The sequence below is a fragment of the Podarcis cretensis genome (genome assembly GCF_951804945.1).
Source record: "Podarcis cretensis genome assembly, chromosome: 5".
Lineage (NCBI taxonomy): Eukaryota > Metazoa > Chordata > Lepidosauria > Squamata > Lacertidae > Podarcis > Podarcis cretensis.
In genome coordinates, this window is record NC_137174.1 from 35,305,689 (window position 1) to 35,328,239 (window position 22,551).

The 22,551-nt window shown below is 43.1% G+C and overlaps 1 protein-coding gene across 4 annotated transcripts in view; it reads right to left on the reverse strand.

The window, feature by feature from the left end:
* Nucleotides 1-22,551, reverse strand: part of PRKG1 (protein kinase cGMP-dependent 1) — a 660,310-nt gene that overhangs the window by 506,178 nt on the left and 131,581 nt on the right. Inside the window, exon 1 of one of the 4 annotated variants that reach the window (XM_079976271.1) lies at nt 20,125-21,083. The exons of 2 other annotated variants lie outside the window; for them this stretch is intronic. In XM_079976271.1, the coding sequence (XP_079832397.1) occupies nt 20,125-20,435 (311 nt within the window). In that variant the 5' untranslated portion in view covers nt 20,436-21,083. Of the gene's footprint in view, nt 1-20,124; nt 21,084-22,551 lie in introns of those variants that run through there. One more of the 4 variants, XM_079976272.1, reaches the window with a different exon arrangement.

The window sequence follows — 22,551 nt, forward strand, 5'->3', positions numbered from 1 at the left end:
TCAAATCACTAGGATTTACTTCCAAATACACAGGGTTAGTTGAACTTAGATCTTTGTGACTTTCCTGGGGGCTGCTTCAAACATTAGAGAGGGGACAGCACCTCCATGGGAAAAAATACAGGAAAGTCACGTATAGGATCACCACAACTGTTTTTCTTCAAAATATAAAAACTGCATGTAATATGGCTCTAACCTGTGCATCAGCTTGCACATTCCTCATGGCTAGGTACAAAACCAGGGTCAATGCCATCATCAGGCAAAATGAGGTGGCGTCTGAGGCAACAGGTGCTGGCCATCATGAAAGGGCAACAAATTGTCCATTATTTAATATGTTGATGTTGTTGTTTTACACGGGAATGGGTGATTTTGATCGTTTGCCCCAGGCGCCAAAAATGTTTCGAGCCACTTCCCTAGAAAATTATAACTCTTTAAGATAAAAAATGTCTAGATATGTTTCTTTTCCTTTTTTTTACAACTACGAAGGCTACTACAATTGGGAACCTTTTGAGCTAGAGCACATAATATCCATCCAAGCAGTCCATTGGAGTCCCCAATCTGGAAGGGCTATAAAATACTTGGTCAAGTAAGGCTTGAACTCCACCTTGATGACAAGTACTTATAACTACAACCGCCTCACTCCAAACTTTGTGGAGACTGGTTTTGTTGCTTGCCCACTGCAAAATTATGGCTTCTCAGGCATCAGCACCCCATCCCTGAAATTCCAGTCAATTTCTCAATCTGATGTTCCCTGCAGAATAAAAACTTTGTAAGAGATAAAACAGATCGATTTCTCTTTTTGTCAAATTACTCACTCTGTATAGAATACACTCCTTTGGATTGGTCCAAGACATTTTGCTGCCTGAGGCAAAGGACAAGATGGTGCTCCTCTACCAAATTCATATGCAGTAGCTGAAAAGCCAGGCGCTTAAACTGTGCTTCAACACTAGCAGCTGAATTGCACCCCACATTGCCCCTGAGGGCAGCAGGCTAGCTTGGGGAGTGCAGGGCAGGCTAGTTTATGGTGCTCAGAGGAGTCTGAGGCAACCACCTCACTCTGCCTAACAGTAGGACTGGAATTGCTACTCCAGTCTTGTACACCAATACACACAAATGGATATGCATTTTTGAATCAGTCATCCAAGTCCTGTTTCCCCTATGACTAATAGCAGTGACCTCTGGAAGAGAGCTGGAGAGGGATCCAATGTAGAATGTGTACCCTCTCGACTCTTTATTCTGTTTGACATAAAATATGTACTCCCAGCAAAGTTTGTGATTTCCACAGGGACATGCTGTACAGTTTTCAAAATGCATACAGCTGTTGCCCATCAGAAAAGAAAGCATTTTTAAAAAGCATAGTTCTTTTCCCATAGTGAAGAAATAATAAAAGGGCCCTTATAAAGTGTAGTATTTGTTACGGATCAGTTTGAAGCACACGGTCTAAAAATAGTTTTCTGTAATACAAACTGCTATGAGAGAGTTCATTCCAGGCTAGGATAAAAGACTGATCCATTCATGTTGTGTTTTTTAAGGCCACAACTTACGTACTTAACCATTTTGCACGAACATATTTGTGGTAGGAACATTATTTTCCTTATTTTCCAAATAAAAAGAGTATTGTTTACAGAAACTGGTTTTTCACTGACACGAGCTTCGGAAACACACCTTTTCCCCAAAAATAAAGTTCACATGTTGAGTTAGACTTAACAGCAACTTTTTTTAACACTGAAAAAGCTTGTTCATTTGGAGATAGGAAAGAAGGCTGAGAAAGCTAGAGTGAAGCACATGTAGAAACAGAACAAGAAGATATTAATAAAATAAGGTTTCTACAACACAGGAAGCTGCCTTATGCTGAGACAGCCCATTCATCCATATAACTCAGTTCTGTCTACAACGATTGGCAGTGGCTCTCCTGGATTTCTGACGGGTCCCTTTCAGCCCTACCTGGTTGAATCTGAGACCTTCAGCACACAAAGAAGATGCTCTACTACTGAGTAATGGCCTCCTAAAAGCACCTCTTTTTCCATTTTTCCAAATACCTCTTTTTTTGCTCCTATGTACACTTGGGTAGTTAGGTAGTTCTAGAGACTAGTCTAAATGTAATGGTCATCTTACAGTTCTTCTTACATGAGATGTTCTTTAAATAATGTGAAGGGCTGTGAATAGGATGTCGTTAAAGACCAGATCATCAACTAAATCAGGCCAATTCAGACAGATTCAAGCTTGGGCTTGATCAAGTTGAGACAGCCCTGGATCATTCCACCTGGAGCAATCTGGGGAGGTCAAACAGTGGGCCGGTCAGATGGTACGGGGGAGGAAGGAGAGACAGATGGCTTCCATAGGATGTGTTTTGCCAGCATGTTCCCTGCAGTGACCCTGACCATTAGGTCCAGTCGTGACCAACTCTGGGGTTGCGGTGCTCATCTCGCTTTATTGGCCAAGGGAGCCGGCGTACAGCTTCCGGGTCATGTGGCCAGCATGACTAAGCTGCTTCTGGTGAACCAGAGCAGTGCACAGAAACGCCGTTTACCTTCCCGCTGGAGCGGTACCTATTTATCTACCTGCACTTTGATGTGCTTTCGAACTGCTAGGTGGGCAGGAGCTGGGACCGAACAACGGGAGCTCACCCCGTCGCAGGGATTCGAACCGCCAACCTCCTGATCAGCAAGTCCTAGGCTCTGTGGTTTAACCCACAGCGCCACCTGTGTCCCTCTCCCTGCAGTGAATGTACTGGCAAAGAAGCACCCAACACGACTGAACTCGCCATTCATCAACTGGTGAACAGAAGATCCAATCCTGCTCTCTGCAGGGATTTGCTTCACTAGTGCATTCTCCACAAGGAACACACTGTTGGAGCAGCACCCAGCACGAGTGAAGTCTGAGTCGAAGGTTCAGTCGTGCTCTGTGTAGTGTGTTCAGGAGGGAATGAATCTCCATCTTCCTCCACCCCCTCCATCTTCCTCCACTCCCTCCCAACTGTATGTTTAATTAGGAATTTAAAACTCTGATTAAACATGTGGCTGGGAAATGGAGAAGGAGAAACCACAGCATCGTCTTCTCCCTTTCTGCCTCATATTTAACAGGGTTTAAAATCCCAACTGAATTTTAGGGATTCTCTTAAATTGATTTGGGGCCCACATCCAGTTTGGGTCAGTCCCAGATTGGCCTGGGTTTTGTGAGGGCTGACACAAAGTGCCAGATTGAATAGAGGGAGACCATGCACAGCCCTAATAATGGAATTACTTCAATTTCTTCAAAATGTGGTAACCCAGCCCTGCTGTGTTTAGGGGCCCTCCTCTTCACTCTGCTGAATGGGACCCTGGGCCTCTGCCCCCAAACCCTGCCCTGATGGCACCACTGTTAAAATGGGGGGTGGGGTGGTCAGTAATCCAAGAATTTGTGAAAGTAATAGCCATCAATATAACCAACTTACATTGCCTTAGTCGTTCTTGAGATGATTTTTACTCAGGCACAATAGCCAAATGTGGTCCACCTGCCCAGTGGCGTAGCGTGGGTTATCAGCACCCGGGGCAAGGCAAGTAATTTGCGCCCCCTAACCCATGGATTTGTGCCCCCTAACCCGTGGATTTCCCTAACCCCCAGATGTTGCGCCCGGTGCGGCCGGGCCCCCCTGCACCCCCCACGCTACGCCACTGCACCTGCCCCTCAGAACTCTTCCCAGTTCACAATATCATGGGCCCTTCTTTGCACCTCAAGTATTTTTGCCTGACCAGAAAGTGCCTCTAAACTCTGATAAAGCCTCCTTGTCTGGATGGAGGATAGAGGGAGCACTATACACTATACAAATAAAATTTACATTATTTGCTTCACCACCGTTTGCCTCTGGCCCCACCCACCACTGGTACATAGTCCTCAGAAGGCTGCCCTGAAGGGAATGTGGCCCACAGGCTGAAAAGGGTTCATCACCCCTTCTCTATACAGGTACATGCTTCAGGCTGATGCGGGAATCTCAGAAGTAGAGCAGGGTTAGAATGGACAGCCAAGGCCAAAAACATTTCAAGATGCATTGTCTTTACATCACAAAATCCAAGCTGATTTAATCAGTACCTCTTGAGTGAAATATCTGTAGGAATTCCAAGGGAACTTATTTCAGTAAATTTCAGGGTGCACTTGTCTGCACATCTTACTTGAATGGAGATGTCAATATATTGTGTCCATAATTTCCTCAAAATTATATTTTGCTCTTCTCAGGTGGCCTAATCGGCAAAGAAGTTTCGCAGTCAGTAAGAGTTAATAATTCCAGCTTATTTGGATGCCTTCGAATGGAGAGTTAGAAAAGGAGATGGAAATCTAGAATTAAACTGAAGCCAAATTCCTAAGGCAATAATGATGCAAACTGAGGTGAGGTAGGAAAGATCCTGCAAGGCCAGGGTGGCGAGAGTGCAGTCAGCAACTAGTGAGGAGTTATAACAACCCAGCCTTTCTCCCACACACCTACTTGTAAGGAGCAGAGCAGCACCGGTATGTTCCTATGAAATACAAGCTTAGATACACTTGTTGGCTAAAGAGGGGAGCAAGCTCTGAAGCAACAAGGTTGCCCTGACCAAAGTGCTGCATCTTTATCAAGCTTGCTTGGTTCAAGCTTTCATAAACTATCAATTCAGGCTGGAGTGTGGCATGCTGGAAACAAAAACAAGAGGAGACAGAAACTTCCCTGCTGTAGTCACCACTGAAAAAAACAGCTGCTTCTGAGATAGGAGACCAAGAGAAAGAATCTTCTCCCCCCCCCCCCCCAAAAAAAGAGCAGCTTTAGAGGTAAATAATGTTATCTGGCAGCTGGCTGTGAGTCTTCCTATACCTTAACTCTTCCTGGGTCCTTGAGAAGAAGTCTCGTATCTTAGCTTCTCAGAATCACAGTTTCCCACCTTAGCAGTTTCAGGGTTGGAGGCTGTCCTGCAGGGTATAGGTCATTTCCTGACAAATCTTTTATTGAGAATTCACCCTGATTTGGGGGCATCAAGTTTGCAGGGAGGTTAAATGCCATTGGCTATTTATTCTGATCTGTTTCTGGCAGGATACAGGATGTTGCACCATTCAAATGTTATTCCACACTTTCCACTGCATTTCCCCATCACTTTCCTAATTGCAAAAAGTCTAATTTTGGGGGTGCAGGGAGGATGAGTTTGTTGTTCACTAAAGGAATTTTAATTGCACGACCTGAATCTGCTGGCACATGAATGTCCCTATTTTCAGGTAAGATTCAGTCTCGAAGAACCCTTAGTTTAAGCATCACCTTCTTCTTTTATTACATCCAGGAGATATATATCAGTGATGATTACTCTAGTTTATCCCTTCTAACAGAGGTTATTTCAATTTTTTGCTTCAGGTGCCAGAATGTCTAAGCACCATTCCTAGACATTATGTCCTCATAACGTACCAAGCTCTTTACAATAATAATACAGTACCATAGGCGCCGGCTCCATGGGGCCTGAGGGGGCCCGAGCCCCCTCAAAAATTCGTTTGGGGGGGCTCTGCCCCCCCAATAATTTAAGAAAAACAAAGCCACTCCCGATCTAGAGAGGGGGTGGGGTTGCGGGCTCTCGACCCATCAACAATCTCGCGGGGCTGGCGTCAGCCCCGCGAGAAGCGGGGATTCCCCCTAGCTCATTAATATTCACTGCCCATGGCGGCAGCCAATCGGCTGTCGCCAAGGGCGGGCCCTCACAGGTTCACTTAAGGTCGGGGCAGCCCGGGGCTCGCCCCTTTCGTTCCCCCAGCAGCAGCGGTTTGGAGGTCTTGGGCCCCCCCAATATTTTTTATAAGTCAGCGCCCCTGTACAGTACACATATTTCTGGCAAAAAAAAAAAAATTAAACAATGTAGTAAAAACAAATTGCATTTGTCTATGTTCAAATTTCTGGTAACCTTACAATTCAGTCATTAACCACTTTAGTAATGACTTCTAAAAAGGAAATGTATAGCTATTGATGTCTTCTTCAGAAACATGCAAGATACAGCCTTCAGGAAAAGATGGATGGCTGGATGGCTGCAACTGGACAGAATACTAAACCAGTTTACCACTACTGTATGCCTGAGTGAGCCACAGGCTCACATGCAGCCATGAAGAGACTAAAAGCTTTCACTTCCATTTTAAACTAACAGCGGTTATTTGTTTTGTCTAAGCCAAGAACTGTGGTTAGGAGAAACCAGGATTATAAACAGTTTGGTCACTAAACCATGGCTGACACTAACATAATGACTAACCATAGTTCGTTAAAAAGAGAAGAAAAACATCTGATGTATATAAACCAAACATTAAAAGCTGTAGAAACTCTTGTCCTAGTTCATGAACTATAGACTGTCTTCCGCAACTCTCTGTTTCAAGTATGGATTCCACACACTTGAAATTCACCTAGATATGCACATAAAAAGGTAAAGGTAAAGGTACCCCTGCCCGTACGGGCCAGTCTTGACAGACTCTGGGGTTGTGCGCCCATCTCACTTAAGAGGCCAGGGGCCAGCGCTGTCCGGAGACACTTCCGGGTCACGTGGCCAGCGTGACATCGCTGCTCTGGCCAGAGCCAGAGCCGCACACGGAAACGCCGTTTACCTTCCCGCTGGTAAGCGGTCCCTATTTATCTACTTGCACCCGGAGGTGCTTTCGAACTGCTAGGTTGGCAGGCGCTGGGACCGAGCAGCGGGAGCGCACCCCGCCGCAGCGATTCGAACCGCCGACCTTTTGATCGGCAAGCCCTAGGCGCTGAGGCTTTAACCCACAGCGCCACCTGCATTTTATAAATGCAGTTGTATATTGAGAGAAAGAAAAATAGTACATTAATAATTGTTCTTTAGATATGCACATAAAGAACAATTATTAATGTACTATTTTTCTTTCTCTCAATATACAACTGCATTTATAAAATGCAGCCCACCAGCACAGGTACTATTCTGCAAACAACATCCATTTTGCAGGGGTTATAATTCCTTGGAGAAATTGCAATGAAGTGAATAATGACTGTTCAACAGCAGTGTCTGTTGGAGTGTTATTCAAAGTATTTAAGTGTAATAGGCAGATTTATGATATAATAATGCATTCATAATGGATGTATTTATTTTTTATTATTTTCTCTCTGTAATGAATGCCCCAGTATCTCTAGTAATTCTTATTACACTTAATGTGTTTTGTATGCTCTATATCTCCTGAATGCATTTTCATATTTTAAAACCAGGAATGAAAATAATACCTAGTCATTGACACTGATTAGATGAAGCTTATTATCATTAAAAGTTATTTGCAATTCTATTAAACATTCACCCTGCATATAAAGCATTCCATATTGACAATCTTAGCCCAAGGTATAATGATTAAATTACATACTGAAATGGGCCTTATCAGGAACAATTAGTAACATGTAGCAACTTACCAGAGCGTTTAATGGTACAGAAAGGCAGAGAAAAAAATACAACCTCCTAGACAGATGCTATGGTAGTCTAGAAGGTGTTCCTGCCCTGAGATAGCAGGTTAGGGAACAGCTGCGTTAAAATGTAATAATCTACCTAGTCAAAATCCCATAATTAAAATACATGGTCAATATCTTCTTTGGAGGGCAAGTACAGACTGTAATTTTCCAGTTGATATTATATGAGAAACTATGGTCTGTGTTAACAGTAACAACACAATCCAGTTAGGTTGGGATAAGAACCACTGATCTCAACAAGACTTACTCCTGAATAAGCATACATAAGATTGAATAACCAAATAATTCTGAGATAGCATGGGGAGGAGTGAGCCTGTGAGTCCTCAGCAACTTCTTTGCTCTCCAGATTATTTGGAGAATTGTGTGTGACCATTTATCTTTAGCAAATGGCCCCCAAACCTGACAAATTTAGCTCACAAACATTCAGAACACCAGCAAAGTTGTTTTTTAAAAAAGTGTGTGCATGCTTGAGGGACATATGCCCCATTAAGCAAATGCAGCCCATATGTATGATTGCCCATATGTATGATTGCCTTACTGGAACTGCAAATGCAGGGGAAGCTGTCAAGTTATCATCATGACTGGGGAGTAGGTAGAATGACAAGCGACATCTGCTGAAATTCTCAACTCTGCTTAACTCTGAAAGGTGCAGGAGTTATGTCATGTCTTCTCCCCCCCCTCCCCCCACATTTGGCCAACCTGCTGGTGGGCTGGTTCAGCTTGGTGGGTCACGAATTGTACAATCCTGTTAGTATATAATCGAGAGCATGATAGACAGTGGTGATGGGGTGGAGGTGGGTGAGGAGCTATTGTTGGTGTGTTGCATCCAAGTTCCCAAAATATCCATTTCTCATTATGCAGAAAGACAATTAGTCATCATTTAAAACACACACACACACACACACACACACACACGTTTTTTATAGCAGCAGAGGCAGGCAGAGAGTTCCATTGGTGTTTGGGGAAGAGAAAATACAAGCACTATGAACTGGCATATTATTAGAGAATGGATTTAGGTGAAGTATTTCAATTCCTTAGACAAACAGGTAAAATGAAATACAGTTGCTAGTAAAATGCTTTTGTTAAAACATACAGAAAATATGAGCATTGTCTTTCATATACTGAAGGGACCACTTTTCACCTTTGCACATAAGACTCCCAAAGCTAGAAAAAAAATCTACATAGACGGGTGGATACAGTTTGCATTCAAACCTATCAGTCACCAATCAATATCATGCAAATGTACTAATAAAAATAACAAAGGTAGTCTCCACATTGAATTCAGACTACAGAATTAAAGCACAACCTTTGACAGGAGACAGGTATCAGCTGCAATGTTTGCACATGGATCAATTTGTGCTGATCTGTTGTGACTGCTAGAAGATGTCAGGATCCAGGTTTTACGTCTTGAGATTTGATGCTGGCCAGAAGTATAACCAAGTCTGAAATAAAATGTTCATATACATCTTTCCAAATACTAGTTTCATGGTATGTCAGGGGTTGCTAACATGGTGCCCAACCAGGGGGAGGGCTGTAGATAGTGGTAGATCACCTGCTTTGCATTCAAAAGATTCCAGGTTCAGTCCCTGGCATCTTCGGTTCAGTTTGGGAAAGATGTCCTGTCTGTAACTCTGGAGAGCTGCTGCCCATCAGTGTAAACAATACTGAGCCAGAATACCAATGGGCCTGACTCTGTATATGGCAGCTTCCTAGGTTCCTATGACAGGAATTGTAATTCAAAACATCTAGATTAGAGGGTGCAGCATTGGCAACCCCTATGGTAGGGTTTGGGCTCTCTCTCTTTTTGGGGGGAGGGATTCTGTTGCAGAAGAATAGTGCTATTGGGAGGTTATCTTGAGGAATTGGGAGGTAATGAAAGACCCAAAAGGGGGATAGAAATTGAATGCTAAATCCCATTTCACTGTCCACCCCAATCTTCTTTTAGCATGCTTCCCCTTCTCCTGGCTTTTCCTCTCGATTAGTACTTTCAGCAGCAGCACGTAGCTCAGTAACTTTTTGCAGAAAGCCAGATGTTTGCAGGGGATGGACAGAGGAAATAAAGAGAGAGCTTTTTAAAAAATGTCCTGGTACTCTGTCACTGCTAGTGTAGTCTGTTTAAAATCGAGACTCAGCACTGATCAAGCTATTTGCCTTAAAAGGGCAAAATATCTGTGAAAATAAACTTCAGCTGGAAAGACAGGAAAGAAGGGGATGCTGAGGTCTACAGCAACTTAGTCACTATTGTGAATGCCCTACTCCTTCACAAAGAAAATACAAGCTTCCTAGAAACTGAGAACAAACCAGTAAGGACAAAGGGAAAGTTATTGGTTACAGAACGGCACAAGGGATGGGATTATTATTGGGAAGAGCATTGTTGTTATAAATATGCTGGTGGTGCTCCTGTTTGCAGTCTGAATTGTATGGACTTGAGCCTGCTTGATGCAGTTACATAATTTTGGACTTAAAGGTTGCATCCATCGCTGCCATTCCACTTGTGCAATAGTCTTCTGCTTGTGCCATGGAATCTTCCCTTGCCTCTCCCTTGCACAACCTCAGCTCCTGCTCCAGAGGACTCTAAGAGCAGATGGGGATGGGAGGAGCATGTGGAGAGAGAAGAGGAAGGGGAAGTCCCATTGTACAAATGGAATTCTCACACAGTGCTGAATACTGTATAATTCAGTGGTCTTACATCCACCAGCTTTAGTAACATGTATTATTTCATTTATTTCAAAAATTGAGAAGTCAGTCTTGCTGCCTTTGGAAGCGCCCCCCCCCCCCGGATTTCTGTCCCAAAGTCCTAATGGTTCACACACACATTTTCACAACCTGATCACTGCAACATGAACTGAACAGCTCACATCTGGGTGAACTATCACAAATTACAAGAATGTGTGACGTCCCCACATACTCCATGCTTTTCCATGTAGTACTTCCTTCTCTGATACTATAAATTAAACTGGACTGGAAGAAAAGTATCCCTGGAAGGATGGACTGGGGGTTATGAACAGCAAGCAGGGAAAAGGCTCTGAATGCTTTCTCACATACTACTCTAGGCCTTGAAATTTCACCTTATTCCTTACATATCAGTGGAGCAAATCTGCATTAAACATCCAGGTCTGCATCAGCCTTCATGTGCTATCTGGGTCCGCGAGAGACAAAAACCTGAAGTAAGTGAGCGAAACAAGACAGATCTAAAGAGACTGTCCTCTGCCTGTGCTGCCCATCAAACACTGAATAGTTTTACAGCATACAGCTGAGGCTTCATCACAGTGGATTCTAAAACAAGGAGCAGGAAGAACAAACAGAGAAGCGACAGCACCGTTCAGGTTTTGTAGCAGGCTCTGATGCTACTTAACCTGAAGAACCTGCCTCTGTAAACTAGAGATCTCCCTTCAGATTGAGGCAAGTTCCCCAAGGCACCTCATTGACACAGTCAAGGCAACTAAATGGGTGGGGGAGAGAGAGAGGCAGAGATGGCAAAAAGACCAGCAGCCAAGCATTTTAGCCTGTGGTTGCTAGGATACTGTGGAGACCCTCCACTGCTAAGCAGACAAGGGAGAAAATAATAATAATAATAATAATAATAATAATAATAATAATAATAATATGATGTGCCTAGGCCCTATGGACAAACAGCAGTAACAATAGAAAGATGCTGCTTCCTCTTGCCCATCTCCACTAGTGAATGATGTGAGTTTCCGGTGAAATAATATGCTTTACAAACCTGGAAACTGTAACTCAGTAGGCTAAGGAGAAGAAAGACAATTCATATTCTAGAACAGCAGACACTGGGCCTCTGGTTAATGGCCATTCAGTCTGCAATTTGAAAGCCAGTTTTCTAGGACACAAATCTCCCCTACCCCCTAGAGCATTTAGAGGTTATCTTATCAATGTCCTAAAGGTTTCCATGGCAATGAGCAGGGCTCTTTTTTATTTAGAGAGAAAGAGAGAGAGAGAGATCAATTCTGATTATTTTCTTCTTTAATAAGTAGTTATTAATGCAAGAGAGGTTATCTGAAAGATTACAGTGTCATTCCACATAAAACTGCCAGGAATTTTTTGCTGAAGGGTTAACGAACGTAAGCAGGAGTCTTATTTGGCTGTTTGTCCGAACACATGAGGACATAAAATGGGGAGAGGGCACTGCCTCAGCTTTGTCCTCAGTGCCCCCGTGCATCCAGATATCTCTTCAGACCTTTATGTGTGTTTTACATGAAGGTATGAAGAACTCATCTACTACACATGTCCCCTGCCTTATCAGGGTTTCCAGTCCTGAGAAGGCTTCTGCATGTGTTCAGCAAGCGAATGTAGAAGCCGCCTTCAGACCTTTGTGCAAAGGTCTGAAGAGGACCCTGCCTGAGTGAGGGCACTGTGGGCAGGCCTTGCATGCATGCTACCCCTCCCCACTTTAATCCCTTGAATGTTCATATGTCATAAGGTTACCAGATTTTTTTCAATGAATCAAGGGACACTTTTCAACTTCCTACTAAATAGGTGGATTTTGTATCGGGGCTGATTTGCAAATCTGGGGACTGTCCCCAGGAAACGGGGACGTCTGGTAACATATGAGCATCTGAACAGGGCTAGATTATTCACATCATCTCAATGTTTGCATTTTCTTTTCAACAGCATGGTTCTAGCAGTTATTACTGCCAACAGCAAAATATATTATGGGTATTGCTTAATGATGATCATAACACACTCCTTCTAATAGACTTCACAGTTTCAGAGGGACTGAAGATTACAGTCCTACAAATCCTGAATTTATGTTGTAAAAGTAACTGTATTCTAAAACTTCGCTAAGACATATAGTGAACTATTCCAAATAAAAGTTTCTCCCGTGTTATAGAACAACCCACAACTTTCTCCTATATTGCTCTAAAGGTGGCTGAAACAATTTTATAAAATGCATCATTTGTAACTGAATTCCTTAAACGGAATGACACTGGCAAAGTAACTTATTTTGAAATGGCTGAAGCAAATACTGACACAACACAGTGAATTAAGCCTCCCACTATCTTATAGCTGGTTATAAATGGTCAGTGTACTACCACACAGAATGGAAGTCTGAACAACAGAAGTGAATATATTGTAATATATATATATTTCTTTATTTTGATGTTAACTCACTTTTCAAAAGGAAGCTGCCATGTATAGTGCACATTTCCCATTTTTATTTTATTTTATTTTAAAACCATTAGTTATCCAGATAGCTTAGCTAGGACTGGGTTGGTACAACCATTCAGGCAGCTGTTTGAAATGGCACAAATATTTAAAAAAACCACTTCTGGAAATAGGGTAAAAGCTCAGGTTTACGCACTACAACTGCCTGAGCTGGTTCCCCATGAAAGCATCTCTACAACATTCCAAATAGAATTTTCACACATTTCTCTGAGAAGGGATAAGCTCATAAGAAGAGCCCTGCTGGATCAGGTCAAATGTCCATCTACTCCAGAATCCTGTTCTCACAGTAGCCCACCATATGCCTATGGGAATCCTGCTTGTAGGACCTGAATGCAAAAGCCCTGTCCCCACTTTTAATTTCAACAAATTGGGCCATGTGAACATCTCCCCATGGGGACATTGTGGAGAAACACCAGCACACAAGCAGGAAATGACACTTGCACTTCCTATTTCCCCCTCACATCTTCTCAATCATGCCCTATCAGCAAGATCTCAGAAGCCTCCTCAATGATACTGAAATGGATTTTGGGACGCACTTCATTTTGTGTATGGATCCTCTTGCGCTGCTCCTACCCCTTCCCCACACATAATAGCAAAAGCTCTTGAGCTAGCCCTGATCATAGGCATCTGGCCTATATTCACCACCCTGTCAGAGAATTACATTCCTCTTGAGTAAATGCAAATACAATTTACGCAAATCCTTTTGAGTCCTCTCCCTCACCTCCCATTTATACAAATCAGTCCACAGTCTGTGCCAAAATTTCTCATGAAGTCTGCAGGTACATAATGAATACTTTCAAAAGCATTTTGCCTCATATCTGTTTGGCAGCTCAGGCTTAGTCAAAGGGTGAAACCCAGCCTCACAATAAAAATCTCAGCAAAACGCCCACAATGAGAAACAATGGTAACTCTGCAAACATAAAGTTGTAAAGGACTAGGATCATTGTGCAATAGACCTTGATGGCACTTGTGTGCTGTGCAGAGATGCTTTAAAAATTTGTTCTTTGCTATACATTAACTAACCTGATTCTACAATTCCCAGGCTACTGCAATGATTGGAATGTAGTTACTCCGCAGATTTCACATGTCCATATTTTACCATGTGCTTAGTGGTTCAAAAAATAAGGTCCAAAAATGTATATAAAGATGTGTACTTTAGGATAAAATACACACTCCATAGAGATTTTTTTTTAATTGCAGCTTAATGTGGAAATGGGATGGAACGAACATACGCAAAACGGGCAAGGGCTGACCTGCCCATCTCTAGTGTTGTAATGTAGCCTATATATTTACTTGGAAATAGATTCCCACTGAAATAAGTGGAATGTACTTCTGAATAAACAGTACAACTACATACTTTATTGTTTTATGAGACCGGGAGAGGGAGGATAGGCTATAATCCAAAAACTTGTTAAAACAGATTTTTTTTAAAAAAAAAAAAGTTTTCCTGTTTTACCACTTAAGAGAAACAGATGAGTAAAGACAGTCCTCATTTCGAAACATCCAACTTAGTTGCAATGCTTGAAACTTACTGAATGTTTAAAGTGCAAAATAAACCTGTATTTTATTTTGATCAATACTGCTATTTGTTCGTTTGTTTTATTTATATCCCATATTACTCCAAGTGCAGGACCCAAGACAGCAATGGGGCAAAAAAATTAATAAAAAATACTGTAGCCTTTAAGGTGCAATTTTTACTGCTTATCTTGGGATTTACTTATGCCCAGGTTATTTTGCATAGGAGTCACCTTTCTATAGGAAAAGAGAATGCAAACTAACAAGAAAACAATAATCACAGATCCCAGCAAACAGCAAAGAATGCTCTCATTTATAGTATTTATTTGAATGAGAGAGCTAATGTGTAATATAATTCCTTGCTATTCAGAGCAGTGAGCAGCAAACCTGCCTTCATTCACAATTTAATTGATCATATTATAAGAGGGAAATGTTATGCATAAACATTAGACATTGAAATAATGAGGTTTCTCTCTCCTTCTGGTCTATGATTACTTATAAGTGACCATAAGTAAGGGAGAAACTCTCCACAGAAGCAACAGTTCTGAATGTTAACTCTAAGAAAGAAAAGCTTGATGGTTATGCATAACCCCCAAGCAGATCATGCATTTGATCATGTCAAATGGCTAAACAGAACATTAGTTCATCAGTGAGCTGTATCAAATAGGGAAACGTAGACAGCAACATTGTGTTTACAAAAATCAACATTTAAGCTATATAGTCTATCTTTGAGAAGATTTCCCACATCTGCAGGTATTTTATCTACCTCACAGTAATTATTAATATACCATCTAAATTTGTCAAAATAAACTCTATTTGCAAAATACCAATGCAAGTAGCAACTGGGATGCTACTAATAAATTAAATCACATAGTGTGTTTTGACATAAGCCATGAATTGCTTCTTTTAAAAAAGAAGTATGCATGTTTTTCATGATTACCAAACCGTATACATAAAGATTGATTGGACAGTCATGAAAGGAAATTAAGAATCATGTGAAGGATGCTGTATTTCTTCTTCGGAGGTTTCAATTTCTCAATCAAAAACTTGTGGCAGCAAGTGAGAATCAAGAATAGATTATTTCCCTCAAATTTATTTTAAAAGATTCAAAGTCAGATTTATTACAACTGTCCTTTCTGAGCAGGTAAGCCAAGCACAGGAAAAATATTCTGAAAGGATTCTTTTTTCTTCTTCCTCTCCTTTGAAGACATTTCAAAACCACAGAGAGAAGCAAGATCAGGAACGCTAGGGCAATCCTCTGAGTAAGTGCCAAATGGGACTTGTGTGCTATGTTCAGGCTCCGTATCTTATCTTTGTCACAATGGATCTTCCCTGATTTTTCTGCTAGTTGCAAAGAATGTCAGACAATAAGGAGCTCCCTACACTGAATGCCCATTCACTCAGCAGCATCTTATTGACTGTTGCTCCACAGTTTGCTGCCCACAAGGTTTCCAATAGGATTTTGTTTTATGAGAGTATTGTACCTTCCCTCCCCCTTTTTTCAGAACACACTGTCACAACCTCTCTCCCATTTTGTCATTTTGTCATTATAATTTTATTGCTTGGTCATTTTTTTATTCTGAAGCAATGTATAAATCCAATGGGATGCCACAAATCTGTCCTCCGTAAAGGAAATGCACTTTGCAAATTCTTCCTTACCTGAACATGTATTGTTATTTTTAAAAGGGCCAGAAACATCATTAGATAAATAGGCATGATTAGGACCCCCAATAGTATATTCTGGAGGAATGATGGCTCACCTGCTTTGCACGAAGGAGGTTCTTAGTTCAATCTCCAGTTAAAATAATCAGGTAGCAATGAGAAATACCTCTGCTTGAGTCTCTGGAGAGTCACTGCCAGTCAGAGAGGGTAATACCAGGCCAAATGGACAGACAGTGGCATAAAGCAGCTTCTCGTGTTCCTGTGTTATGGGCTGGCCCACAATTTGCATTTTGACTCCCACTGGAAGGGAGAATCTCTAACTGAATAATTATCCCCTCCACAAGTTATACTCCCCCATACAAGATATGCCTACCGTGCCCCGTTTATCTGTGGCTCTGGATATGACAGCCAGTGAATTCAATTATCGTATTTTTTGCTCTATAAGACTCACTTTTTCCCTCCTAAAAAGTAAGGGGAAATGTGTGTGCGTCTTATGGAGCGAATGCAGGCTGCGCAGCTATCCCAGAAGCCAGAACAGCAAGAGGGATTGCTGCTTTCACTGCGCAGCGATCCCTCTTGCTGTTCTGGCTTCTGAGATTCAGAATATTTTTTTCTTGTTTTCCTCCTCCAAAAACTAGGTGCGCCTTGTGGTCTGATGAGTCTTATAGAGCAAAAAATATGGTAATTGACAAGTGACAAGCTAAATCACCTCTTACATCCTCTGTTATCACTTTCTTCTATCACATACAGAAGGTCAGCAGGCATCAGTGATACAAGGAAATCCCAAGAGGAACATATTCTCAGGCACTTGAACAAAGAGAATGTTTTCACAGAAGTCATATAGAAAAATATGTATCAGAACATTATGGAGCTGGGAAACAAAGAAAACCATTTATACTCCTACCCTTTGAGTATTTTTGCATATATATTGTTGATGGTGATGTAGAAGCATGTATGCTCTGGTGTTGGAATCACAAAATACTTTATGTCTCCACAGAGCTGAATGTAAACTGGGGCATTTGTTTTAACAGAATTTTACTTATTCTGTATTCTCAGTGGAACATAACGCTGAAGTGAGAAAACTCTTTGTTTTTGCTAACTGCGTGAACCTTTACAATTCAGTAATTTAATCTGCATGTTGGAAAATTAAATCCAATGTTTCTTTCAGTCTCTTTGAGCCTTCTAACATGGGGCTGGCTATTCATCTGACAAATAAACAAACAAACTATAAGCCACCTCAGTGTACTTTCCAGCTGACCAGTTGTTTGTACACCCAGATAGGCTTAAACTGGCCTTGAAAGCTGATGAAAGGAATTACTCACATCATTGGTTGAACAGAAATGTGGCAATGATGGAGCAATTTGACAACTGCCTATCCAAATGGCCGGCTCCAACATGCAATGGATTCCCTTAATGTTGCCACAAACTGAGAGCCAACTCTTGAATATGCGACTCAATCCTAAGCTTCTGTGAAGGCATCTTTAGCATCCAGAGTGTGAGCCAGAAAAAGTGTTTGTGTGTGTCACATAAGCACACAAGTGAATTTGCTAGAGTTTCATTCTAGTACAACAGGGAAAACCGGCATGATGTCCTCCATATGCTGTAGCCAACCAGGGAGTTCTAAAAATGTACAAATATGGATTGACAGCAACGATAACCCAGAGGTGAAATCCCAAGATAATCAAACACATTTTCTGTGTTCTAACACATTGTGTTGCACACCATAAGTTCCTGTGAGTCTTTCAATTCATGCCTTCATCCTGAGTAGCAATTCTAACTTGTGTTGATGATTATGAGTATAGGAATATACAGAGTTGTTGTTATGTAATCCTGAATTTATTTATCCTGATGAAAAAGGTATGATGTGCAGGAGTATTCTTAAAATGTTTTCACTTAGTAATAAAAACCTGGTGTTAAGGGATTTACACTAATATATGTGCCTTGAGAACTACAGCTTATGTTGAGCAAAAGTTTTCCTTAAACTGAGAAAAGAAAAACTAGGTAACTCAGAGAAGCCCAAAGTCCAACAAGAATTTGAAAAAACATGAGGAAACTGAAAAGAAATGTATATTTTATGGATGTGAGTAAGTTTCCAACACTCATTTTTCAATTTTACTCAGAAGTACGGCTCAATTCAATGGGATTTACTCCACAGACTTGTCATTATGTAGTCCTGGATTTATTTATCCTGAGGAAAAGGGAACGATATGGGATGGGTGTTCTTCACTCAAGAATAAAGCCCTTGTATTTACTCCCTTTGGGAGTAAGTCCCATTGAACTCAATGCCCCCTAATGCTTAATAAATGTGTATAGGATCATACTGTCCAAAGGAACAACTGAACTCAACCAACATCTGTTGACTATTGCAACCCATAGCTTCCTGCTTTCGAAGCAAAAACATTGCATTAGCTTTTGACACCTCTTAAATTCTAACTTAGGTTGTCAGAAAGAGCAAAACAGACACCGTTCCCCCTTGCTCTCCTCTCTAAAAAGCCTTGTCAGTTTTGACTGCCTTGGTGGACTTGATGAGCTGTGAATGGTGAAGTGGACCAGACTTCTCCAAAGAGACTCAAGAGAGATGAGAGGAAGAAGTAATGCTGGCAAATGGAGAGGAGTCAGAAGGAAGTCCTGCACTGGTGTCGCTGTGCCCCAGAGACACACTAAATTATGTACTAGAGAAAGCCCAGGCTGCAAACTCATGCGGACCAGCACTGGCAGTATAAACCAAGGCACCTCTCTGTTTCAGACAGCAGTTCAGCCAAGAAGAAAGACAGAAAAGATGAAGGTCTAAGAGTAAGCCACACTCTTCTCAGGGTCACTCGGAAGAATGCAGAGAACAGTACATATTTTGAGTGCAAGGACTGAGTCTCCCCTGCCCCCGTACATGGGATGCAGTAACCAATAAATGCAAAATGTGCACAGCGTCCCTGCCTTTACTTCATCACCAAATAATTGCAACAAGGCACCATATAGCTTGAATTAAAGGGTTAGGATGTCAGGGACAGAGGCAGGGCTTGACCCTTGGGCACTTTACTTTTGAGAAATTAAGCTCTGGTCTTCTGTGTTTCCTCTCTTTCTTTGCAGCCTCACAGCCCCCATCTCAATACACCAGTAAGGAACTGCGGACAAAGTTTGAAATGAAAGAGTAAATAGACCCAAAGCCTTCCACTACCCAGGAGGAGGGAACAACAGCCACCTGAGGGTCAGAGGAACAAAGAATTATCCACAGTAGAAAAGGAAACTTGTTCTGAGGTGTAGAAAGATAAGGCTGCCTCTTCAGATTCTGAGAGGACACTAAAGATGGCAATTCAGTGTCCACTGACCTGGAAGTAAGCCCCATTTGACTCAAAGTGGTTTACTTCTGAGTAGACATATAGGACTGTACTGTGAAGGGGCTGTCTAAACCCTTATAGTCTTTGTATTCTCACTGGGAACAGAAAGAGGAAAGTGACTGAGTGGGGAAGGTTGTCGCTCACATTCTTACCTCTACCTTGTGATACCACCAATGCTCAGCTTGCAGATAGATGGCCTTGCAGGCAAAGAAGTGAAAAGCAGCTTTGCAGAGAGCTACTAAGTCATAGATATATGTCACAGATAAAGAGCATCCAGGTCACCTTTTTATGTCACACAGAATGGTTAAAGAAACTACCCCAAATATTTTTGCCTGAGTAGGTTCCAAAGACAACTTAGGTTCATAGGAGAACATGTTAGCAAAAACACCCCTCTCTCTTTAATAAATACCTTGTAAATAGGAAACGGGTGCAATTAAAAAAAAAAAAAAGGTCCGTGAATTTGGTTCACATAGTTCAAATGGCAGGCAGTCCCCAGTTAAATTCAGGGCAGAAAGCCACAACAATATCAAAATCCCAGACAGAAACGACATACCACACTGGAAGAGACAGTCTGATGATGCGGTTACTGCTGTGATAATTTTGAGAAAGGGAGAAAGGGATAAAATGAGAAAAACTGTGCTCCCCCGCCCTTCACATTTCCACACTCTAGGAACTCTCATTTTTCTGCAGGGGGATTTGGATACCTTGATATCTGAAAAGGACACAGAGGAATGTGGCGTTGGAAATGTGGGCAGCTCAAAAGATAAAAGAGTTTTTAGCGCTAGGAGGGAGGGAAGGCAGATTGGGTGGAAGCAATTTCTGAAGCTGAGGAGGAAAGCGATGGGAAGCAGAAGGCGGCGCACAGGGATCCACAAGGATAGTGAATGGGCAGTGCGGGCGACAGAGACAGATACACGGGGGGAGAGAGAGAAAGAGAGAGACCGAGACCACATCACAGGGACGCCACACGGACACAACGCTTAACCCCTGGCTTACTGTGGGCTCTTGGGGTAGAAAGGCAGGGTGACATGGCTGAGGTCCTGGATGTCAAAAGCGGTGGGCTCGGCTGAAATGGCCTGCCTCTTGGTCCTCTGCTCGCCATGCAAGGTGGTGGAGCTTTGCTGGTGCGCCTGTTGGGTGGCGGGCCGGATAACCGAGCGGTACTTGTCCAGTTCGTTCTGCAGCTTCTGGATCAGCTCGTCCTTCTGGTCCAGCTCCAGCTCCAGCTCGTCGATGAGCGCATCCCGTTGCCTCAGCTCCTCGATCTTCTCTTGCAAGGCATATTGTAAATCCCGCAGCGTCCCCATCCTTCAACCTCCTCCTCCTCCTCCGCCACCACCTCCTCCTCCACCTCCGTGGGGCTCCTGCCTGCGCTCCCCTCTCCGCGCGTGGCAACTTTCCCCCCCGCCCCACAAAGAAGTAGTAGTAGCCGCCGCCGCCGCCTCCGCCTCCTCCTCCTCCTGCCGCTTGTCCCACTTCAAGCCAACTTTGCCAATCGTTCCTCCGATCGACCTGCTGCTGCTGCTGTTGCCGCCGCCGCCGCAACCTCCGCCCGCAGCTCCTGTTAGCCTTTTAACGCGCGCCTCCTCCAGCCTGGCTGGCTTGGAGTCGGCGCTGTTTTTGGCTCGGCGCGGCGATTCAGGCTACGCGAGGAGGCTTCGAAGAAACATCATCGTCTTAAATGGTGCCCCATCGGCACCAGTTCAGCGACGGCTGGGTGGTTAACTGTGATTTCTATCTTGCCTGCGTCAAGCTAGACTGGAGAGAAAGGCAGCGAGAGGGAGAGAGAGGGGGAGAAAGAGAAGGAAACGGAGGGAGGGAAGGAAGGAACAGAGCGCGCGAGGGGCGTCTGCAGCATGCCGTAGTCCAGGCACTTTCCCTCCGTCGCTCTTCAGAGGGCTACTAGGACTCGGCTCAACTAGACAGCCAGCGGCTCGCTTCTCCCCATTCCCACCCCCCTGGCCGCCCCGCCTGCTCGAGGTAGGTGAGGGGGTGGGCGGTGTGGCATGCCAGGCACTTCACGCTGAAATGGGCACGCCACGTTTGCAAAGGAATGTGCAGCCTCTCTGGACACTTTTCATCGGGAGGGCGGGCAGACAGCCTTAGTTACGCACGCAGACAGGCACTTCGGCTATAAACATCCACAGGAGTAAGGGCTTGGCCAGACCTTCTCCAGCCGTCCCCCCAAGCAACCTCCAGCTGTGGTAAGAGAAGTTCCGTTTGGACGATGGGCACACGCAAGATCTCACACGCGCACCAAGCAGTGCCTTGCGGTTTAAAAACGCACAAATAAATTAGAAGCAACAGGGACTGCAGAGCCATCCCGGAGGCACATTGCTGTCTGGGGTTAGCGAATGCCCCCTTCAGCCCCAGTTAAAGTGCATAGTGCCCAGCGCTGGACAGGCTGCTTTGGAACCCAAGGCAGAAAATAGCACAAGCATTTATTTCCCAGGGTTTTGTTCGTTTGTTTGTTTGGGTTTTTTAAAACAACAACAACAATTAATTTACTAAGAGTTCGCTGCCCATTTATAACACCCAGAAGCACTCTACTTAATAGTAGGAAGTGCTTTAACTAACCCCCAATATGTATTTTGGACTGTTTATGGTCACTCAGTTGGAAAGCAAGTCACTCTGTATATGCCAAGGCTCCACATGTTGCAGAGAACACAGTGACTGCTCCTCCACATTCTCCTTAAGCACTCCTAGTAAAAGACAGATCTTCACAGCCTGCCCAAAGCAACCTAGCCTGCCTAAAGCAATCTCCAGGTTTAGGGAAAGATTTATCTGTAGCACCGGCGAATATATAAACACTTAGAGACACACACATCTAAAATATTCATTGTGAAGCCATTACCAGGCCATTTCAAACAGCCCTATAGCAACCTCCAGGGGTTTTCTATCTTTCTGCTTCCTGATACCTGAATTTCCATTTTTGAGAGCTTAAGGAAGCAGGGCATAATTAGTTTTTCCAGAACATCCACTTTTTCTCAGGACAGTTATGTCACTTGTCCTACTGTGTTACAGTTGGGTAGTAAACTCACTCACCCACAGTGTCGTTACAGCCACACACAAAAAGAAGGCAATTATCTGAAAAGAAAAACAACTAATTGACCAGAGGCTGGGAAAAGTAACATTTTAAATGGGTTTTGAAAGAAAAGCTTTGGAACAGCTCACTGGAAAAGGCTGCTGACTATAAAGTTTTTTTTGTTTTTTTTTAAAAATCATACTCATTCTTGCTTCAGGCGTGAATGGGTTGAAAGGTAAGAGCTTCATCAACCTGGGATCTTGCTGGGTTTTGGCCTCACACCCTCAAACTGTGTAACCAGAGGAGAGAAACAGGTGCAGCCTTCATTCTGCACCAAAATCCAAACTAATTTAGGCCCAGGCTGTCCCTACTTAGCAACTGATGCATGACTTCAGATA